This window comes from Acomys russatus, chromosome 1 (assembly GCF_903995435.1).
Source record: "Acomys russatus chromosome 1, mAcoRus1.1, whole genome shotgun sequence".
NCBI lineage: Eukaryota > Metazoa > Chordata > Mammalia > Rodentia > Muridae > Acomys > Acomys russatus.
In genome coordinates, this window is record NC_067137.1 from 99,945,668 (window position 1) to 99,969,752 (window position 24,085).

Sequence of the window (24,085 nt, forward strand, 5' to 3'; positions counted from 1 at the left end):
GTTGGAGCTGGAACTCCTAGGGACAATATAAAACACTGGGAACCAGTATAAAATAGTATTCTTGTATACTACCCAAGACAGAGGATTTAAAAAAAAAACTGCCAGAAAGGCTATCATCAAATTAATATTGAAATGTTATTCTTAAAGTCAACCATTCAACAAAATCACCCGGATTCAGTACAGCACAGACTGCTGGCTCTACCCCAGGAGCCCCCAGTCAGCAGGTCTAAGGACGGTTAGAGTTTCTAGTTCTAGCAAACTCCGAGGTGATGCGGTAGTTGCTGGTTTTTTGGTTCATAGTTTGAGAATCCATGCTTGAAGGATATGCATTGTCCTCTCCAAACTATGATTTGCCCTCAGTGGAACCTAATCAGCAGGCTTACATGCAGTTAAAATTAAAACATGAGCACTGACCACTGTTAATTCAGAACAGTCAAACTAACCTTACAAAAGACTTCTCCAGTGGAAAAAAGTGGGAAACTTCTTTCCACCGTACGCACTGGCTTTATTGGCTGTGGTCTCGGCTGAAGCACAGAGTGAACTTTGGCCAGCAGTGTGAGGTCTCTCAAGCCTGCAGCTGTTGGGAGGAGACTGCTTTGCCAGTTACTCTGGACAGGAAGTTAGAACTGATACATCTATGTAGCCCAGGAGAATAAAAGGCATAAAAACTCCTATTGCTCCAAATCTCTTTTAACACCCACCCTTCCCAAAGCCACCTTAGAAAATGGCTCTACCACTATAGTTGCCTTACTTCTGGTGACTGACAGCTTGAAGTTTATTGTAATGGGAAGGTTTTTTTTTAATGCTGCGTCATAAATCAAGCCTGTACTTTCACTCACAGTGAGATTAATGGTAGCATAAATAACACAAAAATCCAAAGTGACAGACAGGCATGAGACACCCAGATGAAAATTTATTAGAAAGAAGTCCACTTTGCATCCAGACCAAAGCTGCCAGCAAGAGGTATAGAAATAACATTACAGATTGGTGCAACACTGACCAGACATAAATGTCATAATATGCATCCACTGCAACAGGGTTCCTACCCACAATGCTCTGCACCCAACACCTTTTCTCAGGAACAGTTTACTTCCTGACCAGCAAAGAGTTCAAAATGTGTGTTGTTGAAGGTAACACAGCTTTCTCTGTTATTTCATTTAACACCCTTCCTGACATCCTTCAGTGCCTGACCCAGCTAATTTCTCAGTAAAAAAGGATAAACAAGCATTAGCACCACCCTAGGGATAACAGAGAAAGGCAAAAGCTTACAAAGGGCATCTATTCCAAAATTTAAAATTTAAATCCCATCTGCAACTCTTCCCATATTTTGTACCTGTGCTTTTGGCTGTAAGGCAAAGGAAACACTATAAACATGATTTCCAATACTTGATATAAAAATAAAAGCAATGTGCAAATGGCTGTGTATAAGGAGAGAGAAACACGGCATCTATTGTAGGACACAACAATTGAACAAAATCAAAGGTGGGCAACCTTGTATTCACAAGGGCCACAAGACTTTACATGTAAGGCTCTGGTGAGCTATACTAGGAATGCCAGCTACAGCATTCCTAAGGTTTCAACCACAAGAGCACTCAAAAAATGTATGGTTTTTTAAAAAGGAAAAAAAAAAAAACTTCTATAGGGGTGGAGGCTCAGAAGATAAAGTCCTTGTCCTATACACATGAGGCTGGCAAGGCCAGAGCTGGGCCAATAGAAAGGCTGAGACCCAGGCTTTGCTTGCCAGCCAGTCGAGAAGCATCAGTGAGCTCTAAGTTAAATAAGAAACCCTGTCTCCAAAAATAAGGTGGAGAAGCGATTAAGAAAGACACAGGGCATGGACCTCTCATCTCCATATATATGCATATGGAGTGTGTGTACACACACACACACACACACACACACACACACACATATATGCACACATAATATATATATTAGTTGTACAAGAAACTGAGGTGCCATCTCCCCCCCTCCAACCCCCATCAGCTCCTCCATGCAGATCATATGGGTTGGAGATATCAGAGGCCAACTGACTTGGTAAAATAGTAAGGTCTGTGTTGGGCCTGGATTAGACACAGGCAGAGCTATAACGGGAGCTCAGATGGTGCAGGTCATGTTGGAAGTCCGAGCTGTTTTTCCCAAGGAATGCAGGCTAGTTTATGTTGCTTCTAATCAAAAGCAAGGGTGGCCTCGGCAATACAGCTGGGGACTTGGAATGAAAAGTCCTGCTTCTTATATATGTACTTTTCTTACCCTTAAACTGGATGTGTTTATGTGGGAATGAGACTAAGCAAAATCTTTCATGGTTTAGATCTCTTTTCTCAAACAGGAATAAGTTGATATTTTTCTATTGCTAAACATTTGAAGACTTAAAAGCTGAAAGATGTAACTATTTTTGTATCATACTTTGGAGTGTGGAATGCCTTTATATACAAACTCTTCGATTTGCTTTCCAGCTTACGGCTTATGCTTTAGTTTTGATCCAAGAAAGCCAGACGCTTTCGTGAGAATTGTTTCCTCATTTGAAGGCCGTGAAAATCACAAATGTTGTTTTGTTTTGTCTAAAATGGGAAGAAAGTATTGGGATAATTTGTATGGAGGGGCATAAAATTTTCAAAAAGGAATCTTACCCAGTGTTCATTCACGTTCCTGGCTAACATATGAGGTATAGTTATGTTTATAACACTCCCAAGTCCTGAGGAAAACAAAGTGGAAAAGGGATTGCCAAGTAAACAGTCTCATTATATGTAAGAATTTGGTTCCAATTTAAAATACTATGTTTTCTAACTATAAGATACAACACAGACTGGATAGACAGGGAGGGTAACAATCTCTGTTACTCTAAATGTGAACTGCTTACCACTTAGTTAGGATTTAATCTATACACACACATCTACCATAGGCATGGAAAAAGGCTTCCTAAGTGGACGTGCACTTTGTACACACTGCTTTATTGTGCGATCAGCTTTATCTCTCTGCTGGCAACCTACACTATACTGAGAATAAAGTCAGTTCTGGAAAACTGGGTGCACAAAACGTTATATAACCAATTAGTTTCCAGCATCTCAGTCAGACACTGGTCAGAGGAATAATGTGACCTTAAGCCAATGGGAAAAACAACAAGCCAGAGTTCTCCCAGCTGTGTTTCTTCCCTCTGTGGCCTTCAGCAACTCCAATAGAAGTTTAGCATGTTTAGGGAGAAAGATGGCCAGAAGAATCAAAAGTATTAAACCCAAAAGGTCAATCTTCTAATTAAGTTTTGGACCAGGTGCACCGTGGAAGGTGGAACGCTTCCACACTCCCAGTGCTACCAGCAGTGTATGGCTGACCCACTAGAATGCAAGCAATCACACACAATCCAGGCTGCTCTGCCAAGGGAGGGAAGGAAAAAGAGCCGCTGGCTCTGGGACATAAAATCAGACTATTAGTGTTTCCTTAGCGTTTTTTTTGATTTTCAACTGAAGCTCAGGGTAGCTGCAAGAGATAGGAAGAATCTTGAGACAAGACAGGGCCTTGGATTTAAGTCCATAAAAATAGGCGGCCAAGGAATTTTGACAAATTGTTGCTCACCAAAAAAAAAAAAAAGTTGACTTTGCCCATGAAGTTCTGGTGGGATCCATATTTAAAGTCAGACACCTTCACTCATCCAATAGCAGCATAGAGAACTGCATAATGTACTTGCCTTATTTATTTTTCATATTTTAAAAGTTCTTCCGTAAGACTTCTCTCTATTTGGCTATAAAATCATAAGCTAGTATGCTTTAAAGGATTTTCTGAGTCAGTGAGTTCTCTCTAAATTTCAGGTCTAACTATCCTATTGTAGTTTCTGTGTGGTACCATAGATGCACTAACAATGCTTCAGATCAGTTCTCAAAGTTCAAACCATCCTTTTACAAACAGCATGCAGTCTCTGCTTGCACATGAAGGGAAATGCCTTTCAACCTTTGCATTTGGGATTTAATAAAGGCTGTCAATTTTATCCCTTACTTTCTTCACTGTTACTTAGTTCTAAATAGATAGTATTAATCCAGATTATTGCCACTGCTCTTTGTTGCCCACAATAACTACACTGCGAGATCATATTGCTGAAGATACAAGTCGCTGTGGATGCAGAAGACAAAAAAAATCAACCATAAACTGACAAGAACTCTAATGTTGATTATCTTATATAGTGCCAAAAGGGCCTATGCAGGCAGGCTGCTGCAGGAAAAAAAAATACCAATGATTTTATCACTGGATGCTCCACGCTACCACAGTGATCTACTAGTAAGATGTCCTCACTGGTCTACCAGTGGCATAATGGTCATGGGAGGAGCCAGCAACTTTCTAATTGGTTATGAGGCCTGTTCCATAGTGCGTACTGCATGTCTGGTACTATAAACCTGATAAAATATATGGCTGGGAAGATCCTAGGTCTTAGGGGGGGATGCTACAGTTGTTACGTTGCTAAATGATCATGCTGTCACTACATTCTAAATGTTTATGTTCAAACCCATAGTTTTATGCTGCTCTTAACTTGGGTCAGAGAACCCTCACTTCCTTTTTCTTTCTTTTTCTTTGCAGTGGGTAGTGGTTAACAAAGAGACTAATAACTGGTCAAAGTACAGAGTATAAATAACTCTGAGTACTCAGTATCAGCATCCCCCCCATCCAGGGCTCAGGGAGGAAGAAGGAACAGAAAGAAAATAAGAGCTGGAGGATAGGAAAGAGTGCAGTGAGAAATGCTGACTTCTTGACCTATCACTGTTGTATACACCAACTCAGAGCAACAATATTGACCTGAAAAAGAACTGTACAAGGTCAAGCCAGTCAAAAGTACAACATGGATTCAGGAGGGACCTACAGGCTCCTTTCATATTTGAGAAACAATTGGCAACTGGTAGCTACTGAGGGAGGCAGGATTGTTCTCTTTTGAGATGCAGCCACTGGTAGGCTGCTCACGCCTTGGCTGTTGACCACACACCTACTTGCATATATAGGATGTGAAACTGGGAGGTAGATGTGGTAGGGACCACTAGGGTGATTGTGAGGGAAGGAGTGGTGGACGAATATAATCAATGCACATTGCAGAAATATATTAACCTTCCAAACATTAGAAAACATTGTTGAAATATAAGGTCAGTAGAAATCAGTACAAGTACTAATTTCTTAGAGTTCTAAATTCTTATTCTAAATGTTCCAGGTCACAGTGGACAGCAGGAGTGTGAGCTGCTTCTCCAAACGAGCTCCTCTTGTCTCTCCTTCGAACAATGAGAACTTCTGGGATGAGACAGGATAAAACCAAACTTGTTAAATGCAGCTATTTCTAGCTGGCCTAAACACATCATCCCCTTTGCCATGTGTTCTATAAAAACAAGCGTGCTTTCAGACAGACACATACACCTTTTTCTTTCCAGGCACATCTTTTATACTTTTTCCCCTTCTTATCACTCACACTTGAGAATAGGGTGCCACACTTCGGAAGTGGTCTCAGTGCTTATGCAGCATGTGGAAATTCCCTGATGTGAAACAGCTCCATATCATGTTGTAAGAACTGGATTTACCTTCACAGATTCGGGGCAGGGGGTTCATTTCTTCTACCCTTCAAGTGTTACAGTAAGTTAGCAATACATATTTTGAGTAAAAATTGATTGTTTTATGAAATGTAATAAATAAGTGTATTTTAACAGACACAACATGCAATGTGCATTACAAAGGAATCGCTTTATTGTTCCTGCCTCTGTACAGGGCCTTTCCACTATAGCCCAGTAGGACTCAGTTCTTGGACGACGACCATTATTTAGCATTTTAATATAAATGTTTCTTCACTGGTAGATGGACATAGAAAGGTGGTAAGGTTTTTAAAACACTTTGATGTTGAAAAGGCTGAGATGTGAAAAGCAGTCAGGTAGCACCGAAATATATAAGGATTCTTGCAGAGTGAATCCCGCTGACCCAGGAGAGGAGTGCTGGAATTGGGGTCAGAGCAAACCAAAGATCATCCAGGGTATGACTGGGGTGATCACAGTGGGACGTTTAACTACAACAAGACAAATGAGTAAATGATGCAACGGATTCTTCACAGTGCTCTAAAATTCAGCTATTGCTTATAAATTCTTTTGCAATTAAAACTGATTGGAATAGTTTTAAGATAGTACATGTAGTAATAGACTGCTGAGATGACAGGTAAATGATGACAAGCATTTAAAGGGCAACCTAATATTACATAGATATCTCCACAACATGTTATAACACATGAGAATCAATTAGGGGGGAGGCATTTAGGAGTCGATCGTGTACAAATGCTCCTGATTCTAAACTGCTGGAAGGGCTTTGCCTGCAGGGAACACCTTTTCCTCCTTTGAGCCAGTCATTTTTGAAAGGCATCAATTATAAATTCAAGGTTGGGTTGGAAATTTGTGACACTGAGAAATGGAAAGCAAAAATGATCCCTTTCTCTGCTGGTGTGAGTTGCCTCTAAATGAGCTGTGTATCGTTCATGAGTTGATATTACCTCCACTGGTTAAATTTACTTTCGCTCACAAAGACCAACTGTAATGCCATGTTAGTCAATGCTTGGCAGCTCCAAGGAGCCAAAGCCACATGGTGTCTTTAGATAATCTGAGCTGGACGGCAACAAGGACCACAGGCTATTATTTGTAAAATATTCAAGTGAAGTTGCAAATTACATTTTGCATTTTTTGCTCTCATATTCCTCCGTCTTGGCCTGTGGATTTGTTCCATTCACTGGTAAGCTTGTGGCATCTTCCTTGACTGATGCTGGATCTGGGGCAATGGTTCTTTTGGTAAATGCTGGCAAGGCTGGGGGAAAAAGAAAGATAAATCAATGTGAATATAAAACTTGAGCCAAAAGACTAATCTTGTAGAAGCTGGTTAATTAGGCACGGCATTTAATCTAGTTTTCTATAATTAAACTTTACAGAGACTAACAGACCTGCAGCACACATAAAAATATCTGTATATTTTCAAAAACACACAACTGATTTTAAAATTGAAAATTTAAAAAATGTTTAATTAAAAAATTTTACATATACATTTATATTGTTACACATATATACAATAAGCTACCTATATCTAGAAGAACCATGAGACAATCAGGAATTATATACATATTAAATTCATAGTGTTTTGGCTATTTACATTTGGCAGCCTTGAAGAAAACATCTTCCCTATTTTGGTGAGTCTAAAATTCTGAATGTAAATCAATATCTATCATATCTCATCATTATCAACTTAAAACATCTATCTAGTCATAAAAACACATTAAACCCTAAACAACTAAGCTTAATTGTAAAACTAAACTGTCTGGTCTTCAAGCCCAAATTAAAAAATAAATTGAGTCTGAGAGTGGAAGATGTGTGCTTTGTTAAAATAAAATGATACAAGCACAAAGAACTTACAGGGAGAAGTTTTGAAGCCTCCTTTCAGGGCATCCTATTGGTTATACGCTCTGGGCTACTAACAGTAGATCTAGAATCTGGGTTTACTGTTTGTCTATCTCTGTTCAAAACTTGAGACCAGAATCTCACTGCTGATGTGAACTTGTCCCTCCAGGGTTCAGGTCTCAGATACCTGCTCATCCACGACTCTTAGAAACCAATATAATAATAATAACAACACAATATAACTAATATGTATTATAATAAAACTATCTCAGAAGCAATACCCCCTCTTTCCTCTGCCTGACCCACCTACCTCATTTAAGAATGAATCTTGGTGATTTCATACCAAAACTCACCTGTGCCTTCCTTCACACGACTACTAGGTGCGAGGAGTCTAGGCTACCATTTTCTCAGTCTGCTTTTATCTGGCTCCTTAATCATGTTAAGCAGAGTGACCTTCCTCAAAAGCAAGGTACACCTGTTCCTGGACACCTTTGTGCATTCTGGTGATTTTAGGATGGGATCCACATACCAGCCAGTGGCTGTCCCTCTCACTCTCTCCCTGGATCATTTTATTCAGACCACGGCCCCTTTTCTCAGAGCTTTGACATTTGGTTCCTGACACAGGGACCCCTTTTCTTACCCAATTCCACCTCAGCTGGCTCTTCTTACCATTTGAGTTTTGGGTCAACTGAGGCTCCCCAGAGACATATCTCGTGATCACTCAGTTCAAGTAGTGCTCCTGTCCTGGGCCCCCTCTGTTACTTTTGGAGCACCATTCGCCACTCTAAGTCCTTGATTTGTTCATGACTTATTTTTCCATGAGATGAGATGGCCATGTCTGTCACCTTCATTTCTGCCTCCTCCAACACTGATCTCAAGGCCTCACTCATAAACCACTCAAGTATACTCAAGTGAATACACTAAGAGATTTTAAGGAGACAGGCAACTGCAAACTTTTCCGGTGCCTTTTAGAGAGTGACTAGAAAGTCTTTTGTCAAATTGCAATAATTGGAGCTCAATCATTTAAAAATATTTAGCACCTAATTGGCCAAGATACAAAACAAAAGCCTAGTTTCACAAAGTAAGCAAATAAAAGATGCATATATAGCATGCTTCTATGGAATAAACAATCCTTTGATGGACAGTACCTCCAGCATTCTCAATGACACATATTGTTGGCATTTGATCCATGAACATGTACAGGAGATTATTTTAAAAGGAGTTATTCATAGTTAGCCAGGCAGACCGTGAACCATTAATATAGTAATTTTTTCTGTTTTTCTGTGGATAAACTATTTTTATCCAAAAGATGTAAATTCCCATAAATATGCAAACCAAGAATGCTAAGTTTTCTTTTTCTAGCATTATAAACTGAGGTAAGAAATGAAATAGTTTTTCAAGGCAACTTTTCTGAAAGTATCAAGTTAGAATATATGTAATTCACTTCTGAATTCTATATTAATGCTAGATGATGTTTTGCACTATTGAAAAAAAAAAGCCACAGTTTTTTTCTTAGGTTCACTCATTTATTTATTTTTTTAATTACTTTTTAGGGCAGTTTAAGATTTACAGACAATTTACCATCTATGTTTATTTTAGAATTTGGTTTGGAAACACTAATTCCACAGAAATTAAGCATGTTAGTCTCAAAAGACTGGATAGTTCTAGAAGTCACCAGAGTGCTACAGACCTCATTCAAGTCTAGTGTCTGCCCTGAGAGGGACCTGCCCTGGGGTCGTGTGCCTTTCATCTCAAAGGAGCTACACATGGAGACCAGTGGCCAGTCGCCACTTATAAAAAGTGAAAATGACGGCTCCAAAAGCCGACATTGTGACTGTCTTGACTAAGCCCCCACTGTCTACAGGCTGAAGGTAATGGAACCAGTCTTCTAAAAGAGGATCCTGACTCAGGGCCACAGCTTCCAGCCAGCCAGGATAAATTTGCTAGTGATCGTGCTTTTAATAATGGAGTCCTGTGTTCTTCTTTCCAATAGTAATATAAACTTACAATTTATACATTTCTTCCCTTCTTCCTGGCAGGAGGAATCTACCTTTTCATGAATTGACCTGAACTACACAAAGCTGACATAAATTACTTCTTAAAACAAACTTTCATTAATGCTGGAGCATTTTGGAGACCACAAATTATGCAGTGTTTTCCTATTTCCTTTGTTTTTTCCATGGTCAGTGGTTCTATGCTTGGTGCGGTCACCGTTTGACTGAGCCCCTACATCAGTGGAATGCATGCCTTGGTCTCCACGGCACAGGGCAGAAGGGCCTCGTGCACTTCACATTCCATCCGAAGCAAGAAGGGTGACTGCTCTGTAGGCCCGGAAAATAGGCCTTCCCACGTCTACAGGGCCGTAGTCATCTCCTCGCCAAGTTTCCACACAGGTTGAAATGGTTCAGAGCTCCAAAGCCAAATTTTACACTCAATTTAGAAGTTAATAAGAAAATTGGACATTTGCTGGTCAGATATAAAAACTGAGGTTTTTGTGGTAGCGTTTGTCTTTATAAGACTCATTTCTAACTACAGTGTGCATCTATACATCAAATAGCTTCAAACTATTATGGAGCACATCCAGTGTCTCCCGCTGTGTTCCTTATAACCCTCTAGAGTCAACCATAAGCAACTCTTTAAACTTTTTCTGTCTTTGTTCCATTTATATAAAAAAAAATCTAAATATGCTATTTTCTGATTTATCATTTTTAGACATCATGCACATCCACCCACTTCTTCACACCCACCCTTCCAAAAGAGCTATTTTTATACATTTCAGCTATGTCAATACTGGGTATTTATAACTTCATGACCATGTAAATAAACACAACTCACAGACAACTAATAAGCAGACTATGACAATGCTCCTTGTCTTATTTTTGTCCCCCAGTTTATTAGTTGACTCATATGTTACTTTTTATATGCTTTTTACTATGACTATTTGCTCCTAATAGCTCAATTACATATTTTTTTCTCCCCAAGTGTTCAGTTGCATAAGATGATGTTATCTCTATGTTTCCTAAGGATTTTCTCAATAGAATCTCTCTTTAGTATGAGATATTTTAATAGTGTGAGTGCCAACTCAGTCAGGAAGCAGATGAGAACAAATACAGTGACCCACAGGCAGACATAATGCAGAGAGACCTTGGAACACTCAGCCTCAAATGGGATGTCTCCATCAAATCCCTCCTTTCAGGGCTCAGGGAACCCTGCACAAAAAGAGGCAGAAAGAGTGTAGTAGTCAGAGGGGATGGGAGACACCAGGAGAACAAGGTCATCTAAACCAAAAGGATCAAAGGACACTGAGGCAGCCTGCACAGCGCCTTCACAGCTCAGCACCGGGTCCTCTACACTTATGTTATAGCTTCCAGGTCAATGTCTCTTTGAAATTCCCGAGTGTGTGAATGAGTTGGTCTCTGATTCTTGTGCCGTCTTTTTGGCTCATTTCCTTCCGTTGTTTTGCCCAATTCCACTGTGTTGGTTTCTGGTTTTATTATAGTATGCTATACTACACTTTATTATTATCCCGCAGAAGCCTGTGTTTTCTAATGAGAGACAGAAAAGGGGGTAGATCCAGAATGAGAAGACGCTTACAGGAGTAGAGAGAGGGGAAACTGGAGTCAGGATATATGGTATGAGGAAATCTAGCTCAAAAAAAGGGGAGAAAAAAGAATGAGTGCCCATTTACGGGACCACCAGTCCTGAAGACAGAAGAATGAATAACACAAAACCACGAACTCCCTAGGATTCAAGGTTAGAGTTCCTCCAAGTTTCCCAGGCCAGTAGTGGAAAGGGAAAAGAGGAAACGGAAGGGAAGTGGGTGGAGAAGACAGAAGATGACTTCAAAAGATGAGAGTAAAATACCCATGCTTTTCAACAATGCTCTTGGATTTGGGAAAATATTTTTTCCAATGCCCTCATAAGGAAAACCCTTTTCAAATTGGTGTTTTGTAGCTGGCCAAACTTAGAACTTTATAGTCAGCCAAAGACTGGATCAAGCATCAGTGGAAGATTCCATTTTCAGGGATACAAAGATTAAAGACACTTACTTCCCTCTCCTCAGTGTATTTCCATAAAAGCAAGGGCTGAAGCGAGCACAGGAAACAAGGCACAGGCAAGCCTGGGGACAGTTCTCTGGGTGTCACGTGCACCAGGGACTCCTCCTTAGGTGAGCACTTTCGCTCCTGCCCTGCAAGTTTTCTTTGCTCCCCAGATTCATGAGCCATATCTTATCTATTTCAAATTGACAGCGAAAGGTTTGTTTTTAAATCATTATTACTATTTTCTGTGTACTATTTATGTGTATGAGTGTTCTCCCTGTATATGTGTCTGTGTACCGTGTACACACCTGGTGCCTGTAGAGGACAGAAGAAGATAATTGGATTCCTTGGAACCAGAGGCACAGACACTTGTGAGCCACAGTGTGGATGCTGGGAGCTAAAATGCAGATCAGTGGGAAGAACAGACAGTATGTGAGCATGTGTTCTTCCTATCCCTCGCCCATGGTGTGGGACCCAGGGATTGAACTCAGGTCCTCAGGTTTGGCAAGTGCCTTTACCCACTTGGACTATCTTGCCAGATCTTGCCTTTCCAAATATCTCACATTTTCTCTTCTCTTTCCCATCCTTTCCCTGGCTATACTTACTTTACTTTGTGTTTTCTAGTTTCTAAAAACTGTGTTTTCTAGTTGTGTCTAGTTTCTTTGATCTTCATGTCAAGAATATTCTATAGTACTGAGACCTTTTCCCCTGTTCTTCCTCTTTATAGACACTAGCTTCGGTGTCTCTTCTGGTCTGAGGACACCCTCTCTAATGGCCTTATTTGACACAGGTTTTGACCTACCCTCTGCTGGGCTTGCCATTTTTGAATTACTGGGTATAGTAAAAGGAGAAGTTAGAGGATAATTTCTCTAAGTAGAATTAGTCTGCTATAAAAGCAGAAGTATTCAGACAGTGTTAATTAAATACTGAAAAGTATTGAGAAGATGGGGATAATCATTGACAAATATAAACTTGTCAGTAAAAAGAGTAAAATATATGGCTTAATTAATCAGCATAGGAATATAATTAATTTTTTTTACATCCCATAACATAGGAAGTAACAAGTATTCTTCAGTCAGACTATATTTTAAGGATAAAATTTCCTATGCTTATTAATTTCATTTACTTTTGAACCACTACATTTGAATAGAAACCCATGACTGCCTATGAGGAATATATCTTAGTTAGAAAAATGATCAAGGCTGGTCCCAAGATGATACAATCAAAAGCCAAATATCTTTGAATGCCTATTATAATACTAAATAGGATTCCCACAACCATGATATTTCCTAATTCATATCTTCTAACCACTTTCTTTTAGGAGCCATTTAACCCAAATTAAGCAGCAGTAGAAAAATGGCTGCTATACCGACTCATGGTCCTGTTATTGCCAGGCTTTTCAGAGTAGTAGCAGGTGGGACTTCTAATGTTTGAGGGACTCAGTTCCTTCCTTCCTAGTCCATAGTAACCTGAGGAAAATTTCACATTGCTTAATAGGAAAGACACAAATTCTGCCCTGTATATACACCAGATTCGGTGATGCCTTACCCAATTCACGATGTAATCCATATTGAAGAGTGGCTGCAGTGTCAGAATAGCAGAGGGCTTACAGGGATACAAACACCACTTGGTAAAATGATTAAGTTGGGAAAGAGAAAATGCTTAGCTTTTAGAATAAAAATAATCATGATATAATGAAAACCAAACCATTTGTCAGAAACTGATAAATATTTATTAAATGAATCCATGAATATAAATAAGCAAAAATGTGAGGCATCACCTTTGGATTTGACCTACTTCTTTTAACACTTATTTTGGTATATTATTTTATAGCAGACTAGCTATTTTAAATGACAGAATTATCAAATTTAATGTATAACCCTCTAGGCCCATGATAAATTAAAGAACTAAATTATTATGCAAATTAGAATCTATTAAATAATATTTGAATCCCAATAGCTTAGATAAAAGTAGGCTTCAAGAAAAGACTTGTATATTCATTTACCTAATTTAATTGAACATTAATTGGTCTTTTAATATGTGGAGAGCTAAGGAAACAACAGTGAACAAAGCGGGCATCATTCATATTTTTTACTGAGTTTAATCTGTAGTGGAGGGCATATTAAATCATAAAATGAAGTCTCTCAAATTATAAGAAAACCTATATATATTATCCTAATATTTATAAAAAAAACTGTATTAATTTGGGCTATTTAAAATAGAAAACACCTTTAAAGCCATAGCTGATGCATTATGGAAGTATGATGCACAGATGCTCAAAGCTGGGAAAGAAGTCCATTGGAGAAGGAGAGAGGAGGGAACACATGGGGGTAAGTGGATCCTGGGCTGGCGGACCATGACATTTTACTGATGTCACAGGGTATAATTAGTGAAATTTACTGTGCAGTCATGTATGTACTTTTATTATTTTACAAGTAAATATTTCTGAATAGTCATATGCAAAAATATTCCCGTGTTGATGATTTCTATTTTACTACAAAACAACTTTCTTTATTTGTACATCTACAGTTAACAATCTTTAAACCGAAAATCGGTTTAATTAACATTTATACTATGGATTTAAAAAAAAGTTTGAGGTCTAAAAAGGAATTCCATGTTTTTCAGTGAATTGGTTAATATCCGAAGTGTTCTCGGGGGACTTTTTTTATGATTCATAATGAAAAATTTCTCAAACTTTTGCATGAATATTATTATCATGTACTGGGCTTAAAGTTGAATTTTCCCATGAGTTACATTTTTAAAAAATTTAATTTAATAACTCGCCGAAAACTTTATTACTTACAGTTAAAGTGTGAAAACCGTGGACTAGACAGGAAGCAACTGCGATCCTGCCAAGAGGATGAGTGATCTAGGCCATGAGCGTGGGAACTGTCAGGAAAGGCCCTGTCGTCCTGAGAAAGAAAGCAGCACACTTCAGTTCCATGATCACAAGATACATGGAAAGAGAGTCATGCAAATATACTGACCAGGAAACTGGACCTTACTGTGTGAGCTACAACACACACACACAGGTCAGTGATAATGATCACTGCAGAAAACAAAACACATGTATTAAGACATCTATATGAAAGAGAAAGAAATCACTCGTTGCTATGGAGCAAGGCATTCCTTTCAAGTCTCCCCTCCCCCACCACATCAATAGGCTTTAGAAACACATTTATCAGACTTCCTGTTCTTTGCATTTAGCTGTAAACATTTTTAAGTCATCATATTATCCTAATCTTCAACCTCAGTGTTACTTTTAACACCAGTCAGTGGGTACACTATGCTTTATGCAACCATTATTTTCCTTGGCATTTAGATGGTGTCCAGGCTTTTGCTTCCATAAATAACATTGCAAAAAATACCTATAAATATGTAACCTTTTCCATACTTAGGTCTATCCCTTATGACAAATTTTCAGGTGAAAATTGTGGGTCAATAAAAATAATTTGATGTTTAGTGCACTTTAGTAGACCGCTTTCTATATGATTATATTAACATAATCTTACAATTCAACAAATAGTTAATTAAAATATCATAATAGGTCTCTGTCTTCATATGTTGTTTAAAAGTATCTTCCTTGACTATTAGATGACAACTTTAAATAATTTCATTATTTTAATAGATTAAAATAGATACTTCGACATACTTAGATATGTAGTAAAATTGTCATTTTTATTATTCTTTTAAAATTATTTGCTATACCTTTTACTCCCTACCCACTCCCCCACAATCGATTCAGTAATAATTGGGATGGAATATACTATGGGCTAGGCCAATAACAAATAGACTATTGGGGCATATGATCACAAAGCTTTCAGATTCCCAAAGGAGAAATGTATTCATTAAACAAACTACTTGAAGAATGGTACAATCAGAAGCATAAGTACTCTAAGAACAGTAAATAACAAAGAGAAAAAAGAAAGGAAGGAAGAAAAGAAAAGAAAAGAAAAGAAAGAAAGAAAGAAAGAAAGAAAGAAAGAAAAAAGGATTGAGTTCAAGGGAGATGCCCCTTGCAGGTGATGTTGAGGAACTATTTGAGTACAGAGAACTGAAGACTCCAGGTGAAAACACGGGGAGCAGCAGGGAGGATGGAGGATGCAGAAGGAGCTGAGGACTTGGTGTGCTTAAGGAAGTGAAGGAAGAGGGCTCCGTGCTCGCAGCATTCCAAACCTGGCAAAGTGTTCACAGTGAAGTCTGAAGGTGGCCAGAAGGTATATTTATGAATTGAAATTTTTGTTTGTTTTTTTTTTAATTAAATTATTTGTGTGCACACACAGGTTTAAGCATTTGGTGCTCTGTGTGTGTGTGTGTGTGTGTGTGTGTGTTGTGTGTGTTGCGCACGCATGTGTGTGTGTAGACTGGAGGACAGATATTCAGAGGTAGTTCTCACCTTCTGCCTTTGTGGAACCTGGAGATTAGACTCATATGGTCAGGTGGGAACACAGCAGCCTCAACTCCTTAAGCAATCTTGCTGGTTCAAGATTAAATTTTTTTAAATATCATTGGAAGACAACAAAGATTTTGTAAAGAGAAGGATGACAACGAGATGGGACTATCACCTAAACACACAGAAAATAAAAAAATAAAGACTGGCTAACGATAACTGGTGTCTGGAGGGAGGAATCAAGAATGTTGACAAAGACTTTACATCAAACAACTGGGGCCGAGGTGGTCTAAGGAGATGTCTCAGAAACAGTCCTTCATTCAGTAAGGCCTCATGTAACAGGACTACCTGATAAGTTCACTGCCATTCTCTGGACCACCTTTACCAGTTTTGTTTGTTTGTTTTGGATCACATATACTGTATATAAATGAAAATAAACTAAAATTTCAAAATAAAAAGCATGTGCATGTACACACACACACACACACACACACACACACACACACTTATATAAATAGATCCATGTTTCTCTTTTGTTCCTTAAGTCATTGCATGCTACAAGCACAGGCTTTATTACACATCTACACTAAGCCCCTGATTTTCCTAACACCATTGTATGTGACAGCATTTTCTCCTTTATCATTAGCACCATCACCATATATATATATATGTATATATATACATAAATATCTGTATTTCAAAGTTTTATTTACATTTATCTACACTTATTTATATCGTCTACACTTAGGATTTATTTCAAGTTACTTTTTCCTCCTATAAGTAAGCTGTGTGACAGATCCATTGCTACAAAAAGGCTTGTTCATATTTTAATTTCCTGGAAGTAAGATCTGGATGGTACATTTTTCACATCCCATTGATATTGTTGATCCCACAAATTGATAAGCTATGCTTTTATTTTAACATATTTAAATATTTAGGACTTCCCTTGGCTTGCTTCTTTGGGCCATCATGGGTTAGTTAAAAGTATGATGTTTAATTTCTAAGTATTTGGGTATTTCCCAGACAGCTTTGTGTTATTCATTTCTGCTTTCATCCCATTGTGTATAATCTTTATAATTTCAATCATCCTAAAAATTTTAAATTATTTTTATCACCCAGAATATAGCCTATTTTGGAGAATGCTCAGTTTGTGCTTTAGCTGCAGCTGGGCTGATCTGAAAGTGTCAGGCAGGCGGAGTCACTTGATGATGCTACCTAGTCTTCACTTACTCTTCTGCCAATGCCATCAGTTATAACACAAGAGATGGTAATGTTCATAAGCACAGGCCCACTGTTGTTTGTGGTTCTGTTGACAGTTGCTGCTGCATGTGCTCTGATACTTAGTTGGAAATGTCACTCCTTCCCTTCGCATGGCTGACTCATGACTTGTAGGCTCATATTTTCTCTCTTTATATGTGACAACTATGAGGTTTAACTACATCTTTAACATTTCATGTCTTCAAAATCCTGTCAGAGCGAGCTAGAGAGATGACCCAGCAGTCAGAGTTTGGGTGTAAATTTAGTTTCCTATGCCTATGTCAGGTGGCTCACAACCCCTGTAATTCCAGATTCAGGGGATAGGCACCATCTTCTGGCCTTCATGGACATTTATAGACACACACACACACACTCTCTCTCTCTCTAAAAAATTTCAAAATTTCTATATTATCTTGAAACAGAACCAGCAAAATTAACGAGTCAAATAGAATTAAGACAGAAAATTACCTCATAATTGCTTTGAACAATCAATATGCTAGAAAATGAAAGGACTTCTTTCTTTTCCTACATTGCTCCTGCACTCCTTCCTATATTGCTATTTAATTTGTGGAATCTCAATTTAAATATATTTTACAAGGTGAGCTAAAGATAAATGCTTCTTCTTAATTCCTATCGATTATTTAACCAAGCTTTTTAGTACCAAGGAGAAAGCATTTATTAAAAAGGAAGGTGCTTTGCAATGTTTGTAGTCTGAGCTTCTGCTTTTTAACAATTCTTTTATCCTTAAAACAAGGGCCTGTTTTTATTGCCGTCTTAGACCTGAATAACCCAGTTAGCCAGAACTCTCTGCAAAAATTCAATGGATGAAAGAACTTGCATTTTCTAGTATTTTCCCTGGGCTTCTTCCACTTCTCTTTCATAACTCACATTGTAATTGGTTTCTTAAAAGCTGTTCCAACTTGACTCAGTTCCTCAGCTAAAATGATATCTAGTGATTAATATTTAACAATGCACACCAAATATTCCTCTCCTAGGAATGCTGTAAGTTCAAAGTTTATAAGTGATACATTTAATGTTAAAGTTTTTATCAGTCTCTTCCCTTGGAGAAAAGGGGGTGGGGGAGTATGTATCCCTGGATCTGTGGCAGGATGTTTTCCTAACTGTCTTTTGTCAAATAAGGCACTCTCTGGATTCCTACTCCACTATGAATACCTGATATCCCATCAGTATTCCAGAGGGCTTACCTTCTCTCTCAGCATTCGAATTGGAAAGTTCAAACTGGACAGTTCACGTGAAGTTTGCCCTTCATGCTTCAATGTGGGCTTCTGCTACTCCTGATTTGAATCACTAGGGTGGGTCTTTGACTACTTTCAGCACCTCACTTCCCCACCCATCACCCACAGTCCTCCACCATGTCTCACAGTGCCCCCGTAGTAAGAGGGTAATGGCATCGCATGATGATGACATGCTGAAGTTAAACGTTGCTCACTGTAGATGCTGGCACGTAGGAGGTTGCTATTCTTAAAACTGCAGGTTGTTTTTTGTCCTTTTCTCCTCTTTTTCTTTGTTGGAAAAGCCTATGTAGCCTGGGATGAGTCAGTCTTGTAAGTGCTGGGAAATTAAGGTGGAAGCCATCCTGCTCAGCTACACTTAAGGTGGTACCAGACCACCTCTAAGTCCTTTCACCACTAATGCTTTACTATCTGAAGCAGGCTGAACAGAAGAACCCCGGACTATCTGGGCCAGCTTTTTCAATAGGAAATCTACACTGATTTAACAATACTATAAATCTTAAGCAACATTCATCAGTAGAGAAAAGATAATGAAAATACTCTTCTACAAACTGGACTCAATGGTACAACATGAAAATGCTGTTAGGTAAGACCATTGGGTGGCTCTTTAGGATGTTTTCTATTAGTATTAGTAAACATTGTATCATTACTGACAGCTGTATAAACTTCTATATTCTGCACCAACGGGACTGCAGGATGTAGAATAAAGCTGCAATAGATAAAATGAATATGCTTAACTAAATTATTACTTCTGATCCATAGCTGTTTTCAGATTAAGTGGGAATAAGCCCAAGTTCAATCCATATTGTTAAAAAAAACAATTTGCTTAACTTAAAAAAAAAACAAGATAAAATCAAGTAGTTAAACATGGCCGCATGTAAGTCTTGATGAAATTAAAGGAATAGAATGATTCATTTTTCTACATGATTGGATTTCCAAACAAAGTTTGGGATGTTTCACCTGAGTATTATTGGAAGAAAAACAGCAATTGGACTTTTGTTAGACTTCTATGCTGGCTGAACCTAGAATACAATCACTAATTTACTATGTATCCTTGCTCTTTATTTGGGGGTCAAATCTGAGGCCAGTGGTGTCTATGCTAACATGCCCTGCCATGCAACAAAGGGCACTGCTTAATGTTCCACATTCACTTATACTGTTGTTTTTAATCAATTCTTAAAATTTTACCTCACAATCTACATAAGGCTCTCTGAAGAGTGACAAATTGGTTGGGAAAGGGAAGAACAGTGACATATCTGTATAGAAATGTACATTTATTTTCTCATTAGAGATTGAGAAGGTGGCTATAAATGACATAATAGGGAGAAAAGGGTTAATGCTCTCTTAAGGTCTCCCATGGTTACTCCTACTGTTTCCAAGCGGCATCCATGAAATTGCATGTATAATACACCAGTGATATATTTTAGAGTATGAAAATAAAAATGTGCATGCATCACCTACAATCTTTAATTGCACTAGGAGTTGTTCAAAGCATATTTTAGGAGTTAGTGTTGCAGATTTAAGTAAAAAATAGCTGACTTGGGAAAGTGCTGAATGGCATTAATTGCTATGAGCAAGGCATACACAAATTAGAGCGATTCAGTGAGGGGGAAATGGCTTCCAGGAGCAAGCCAGGGACTTATATCACACACATGCTTACATTAAGCAAAGACAGCGAAGAGCTTCGGCAAACTCTGCCTTCCCTTTGTAAAGACTGCGGAAAGCCATTATCAACACTTCATCACCTCGATCCTCTAACCCTGTAAAACATCTGCTTCTTCAAATAGGAGCTGCACACCAACTCTTTAACTAGTAAGTTAAAAATCACAGCTTTCTTTTCAGAAAGAGTAAAGATGGAAAATGGGGTATGCCTTCTGTGATTTTACCCAAAAATTTCAAATGTTAATTTAAACCATATATTTAATATGGATAAAGGTAACAAATGGAGACTTCTTTTTTTTTCTGGGCAAACCAAACTCCTCTGTGAATTCAGATTAGTGATGCTGTGTTACTGGCTCACTGTGGACATTCTGTCCTATTTGAAACAGCTGGAACAACGAGGAAGACTGCATTTCCTACAGAAATTCAATTAGGCTGGATGGAAAAGAGGCCATGAAATGCTTCTGTTGTCTACAGAGAGGCAGCGAGAGTGTGCTGGCCTCGGCTTTGAGTTGAATTCTAAATATAAATGTTAAGATCAGGGTTTCTTCAATTAGCTTGGTCAGCTTAGTACAATATTATATTATCATGTTTTTATATTACATTATGCTCTTAAACTTGTGCACACTGGGCTTCTCAGACTCTCGACAGGTTTCTAGAAATGTGGTCATTTTTTATGCTGCTGGTTGTCACAGGGGTAAATAGCAGAAGAGCAGCTCTAGGCCTGGGGGGAGTAAGAATCTGACTTGCCTGCTTCCTGCTCACACTTCTTTTCCAGACGCGGTGTGGTCACGTGAGATGTTGTAGTGCTTTCTTACATAACAGCAATAACATGAGAGAAGCCAGATGCCCGCACGGTCAGCGGCAGTACACGGCTTTACAAATGAAATGGCAGCAAGCGACCTCTTCCAAATTAAGACATGAACACAACACTTCCCTGTACCTTGCCCTTACAAGCATCTTCCAAAATTCAACATCTCTGTCCTAAATCCTCAGCAAAGTTGACTGGGACCTCCTTTGCCACATCTATCCCTTTTTATCTGGACCATCCCTGTTTAGATGAAGGATTTAAGTTGCTAAGAGTTTGTATATAGTAGTAAAAATTAAATTAATGTTCACTTAATGCTGTATTCAGAACCATAACAAACAGGAACATTCTCCAACTAGTGTTGAGAAAAATAACAAGTATGAATAAGTCCCAATTAGAAGAGAAACTCCTCTAAAGGCTCACTAATTTGAGTCATGTGTTCCTAAAATCATGCTCGGTACACACACACACACACACACACACACACACACACGCATGTGCACATGTGCAGAATGCTTTTCCAAAAAGGTTAGGAAGTACTTATTTGGTTGAGAACATAAAACATTTTATAGTGTATAAGGAAAGTGAGACCAGAGTGTCAAGCTTTCCTTTTTCTAGTTAGGAACTGGCCTTTTTTTTTTTTTTTTTTTTTTTTTTTTTTAAACAGAAGGCCAATGGTAAATATTTTAGGATTTATGGGCCATACCATTCCCATTGCACAACCCAAGCCTACACAGATGCACAAAAGCAACCCCATGGAACGTGTAACAAACAGCTGTGGCTGTATTCCAGTAACACTTCAGATAGGACTTTGTTTATGTTAGGTTCAAGCAACCTGGGGAGAAATGGGTTTCTTTTATCTTACACTTCCAGGTAAAAGTCACTGAGGGAAGTCAGAAAAGGAATTCAAGCAGGAAAAGGACCCAGACACAGGAGCTGATGCAGAGGCCATGGAGGAGTGCTGCTTACTGGCTTGCTCAGCCTGTTTTCTTAAAGAACCCAGGACCAGAAGCCCAGGGGTGGCTGGGCCCTCCCCCATCAATCACTAATTAAGTACATGTCCTAAAGGCTTGCCAACAGCCTGATCTTAGGGAGCTATTTTCTCAGTTGACGTTGCCTCCTTCTCTGATGACTCTAGCTTGTGTCAAGTTGACATAGGACTAACCAGGACAGGCATTTTCTCAATTAAGGTTCCCTCTTCTCAAGTGATTCTAACTTGTGTCAAGTTGACAAAAATCTAACTAGCACAGGCTTCTTCTCTCAGTCTCCTTAAATAATTTATTGCAAAAATGACTATGGTGTCCATAACTGGCAAGACAACCTCACAGAAACAGTCAGACTACTGCATAATTTAGGGTGGGCATCTGCTGAACTTGGTGATGATCGGTATACTCACCAAAGAATGGATAACTATGTGAAAAAATTTCAGAGTATTCTTTCAGGAGCATGGCCACTGTAAAATAGAATTTGTGGGCCTCTGCTAGACTTATATCATCTACTTCCAAAATTCTCAGGCGTACCCCCTCGTATTTCTAAGTTTTAACTGCTCTCACAAACGGGCCTGATGTTCTCTCCAGCTGCAAATGCGACTTTACACATAACTTATGCAGTTACTTCCTGCACATGTTAAACATTCGTGCTTTTGCCATATTCTATTATGAAAATTGCACTTCGATAGCACTAGATAGAGCAGATTCACTGAATAGCAAAGCATGCTGTATTGGGAAATAATGTTTTAAATGTTTAATATGTATCTAGACCTCTGTTAAATTGGTAATAGGCTATGTAATTGAGTCTGTAATTTTGGAGAAAACTTTTATCACACATTAAAAATATAGTCCCACACTTTGTGACTGTGAAGAATGTGAGTCCAAACATATTCAATAATAGCATACTGGTCAAGAACATAGAACTTTGCATCTAGATAGACTGAGCTTTAAATATTGATTCAACCATTTACCCACCTTACTTTCTTCAGTAACACAGGAGGACAAATACTATCAGTCTGACAGTTGCTGTAAGGAGTAGGCATGACTTCACATAAAACATGGAGCGCTTGTAAAAGTCTGTTCTAACATACTCAATAATTAGCAAATTACCACTAGCTCCTATTGCCTACATATCATATTCTATTGAAGGAGAAATGAATAATTCAGAATGTATGGGAGTTTACAGGAGTGTTGGAAGATGATTTAAAATTTGTCATACAAGACAAAAAGGTTACCACTGTAGCTAATAATTCTTACTTTAAAACTGGTTAAAAAGTAACAGAGCCATAAAAAATTCTCCTAACTAGGGAGGTATCAATAATGCAGCATAACTATGATTAGGAAGATTTACTAAATTAGCATTATCTCCCTATTCACTGGGTATTCTATACAATTATATTAGGAGGGAGGACGCACCTGAGAAATAATTATACTTGGATGCAATAAGTGAAATACATACAGTATAATGAATATTCATTAATATTAAAGTATGTAGGATTTTTTTTTTTTTTTTTGGTAATTGTAAGTACACATCTGACCATAGATGGATTCTCTCTGGACCAATATTCTTTGTGGGTGTGTTGGGGGTGGTAATTTGGTCCTGCAGGAGTTATCTGGCAATGTCTGGAGGTCTTTTGGGGTTTCACAATTTGGGGTAGATGTGCTACTGGCACCAAGGGGGATGCTGAACTGATGAGACTTTAAGGATGTTGCCAACCATCCTTTAATGCATAATACATCCCCCGAAACAAAAACTACCTGGCCTGAATGTCACAGTGTTCAAGTCAAGGTCCTTAGTTCTGGACTAAGATCATTCAGGGCCAAGTGGATTCATCTGTCTGCCTTGAGAGGATATTGGGGCAGGATTAAGGGATGGCACGCTTTCTGTCAACATGATCAAATGGTAGTTACACATTTATGTATCAGAAATCCTAGTGTGGTATTTTCCCACCTAAGAGAGTAAGTAGAAATGCCAAGGCTACAGGCTAAATAACACAGGACACTGGACCTCAAAGGGACTCCAGTGCTGAGCGCGCTACGTGCCTTACACACGATAGAGGGTGATCATTTTCACAGTGTCTTTGACTAACCAACTGACCAGCATTTTCCTGGCTCAGGACATCAATTTCCACAGACAGGCAACATACTATCATAACAATGACATAGATTTAAGGATTAAAAAGTTAAAAGTGCAATCTTTGCATATGCTCACAGAATTGAAAATTATTATTATTATTTTAATATATTTTATTAATTTATTCATATTATACCTCAATTGTTATCCCATCCCCTGTACCCTCCCAT

At 38.5% G+C, this 24,085-nt stretch overlaps 1 protein-coding gene across 1 annotated transcript in view; it reads right to left on the reverse strand.

The window, feature by feature from the left end:
• Positions 1 to 5,647: 5,647 nt before the first annotated feature.
• Cep128 (centrosomal protein 128) overlaps positions 5,648 to 24,085 on the reverse strand; it is a 362,133-nt gene continuing 343,695 nt past the window's right edge. Inside the window, exons 23-24 of the mRNA XM_051150095.1 lie at positions 14,229 to 14,337; positions 5,648 to 6,801 (exon numbers count right to left, since the gene is read on the reverse strand). Of these exons, the coding sequence (XP_051006052.1) occupies positions 6,665 to 6,801; positions 14,229 to 14,337 (246 nt within the window). The 3' untranslated portion in view covers positions 5,648 to 6,664. The remainder of the gene's footprint in view (positions 6,802 to 14,228; positions 14,338 to 24,085) is intronic.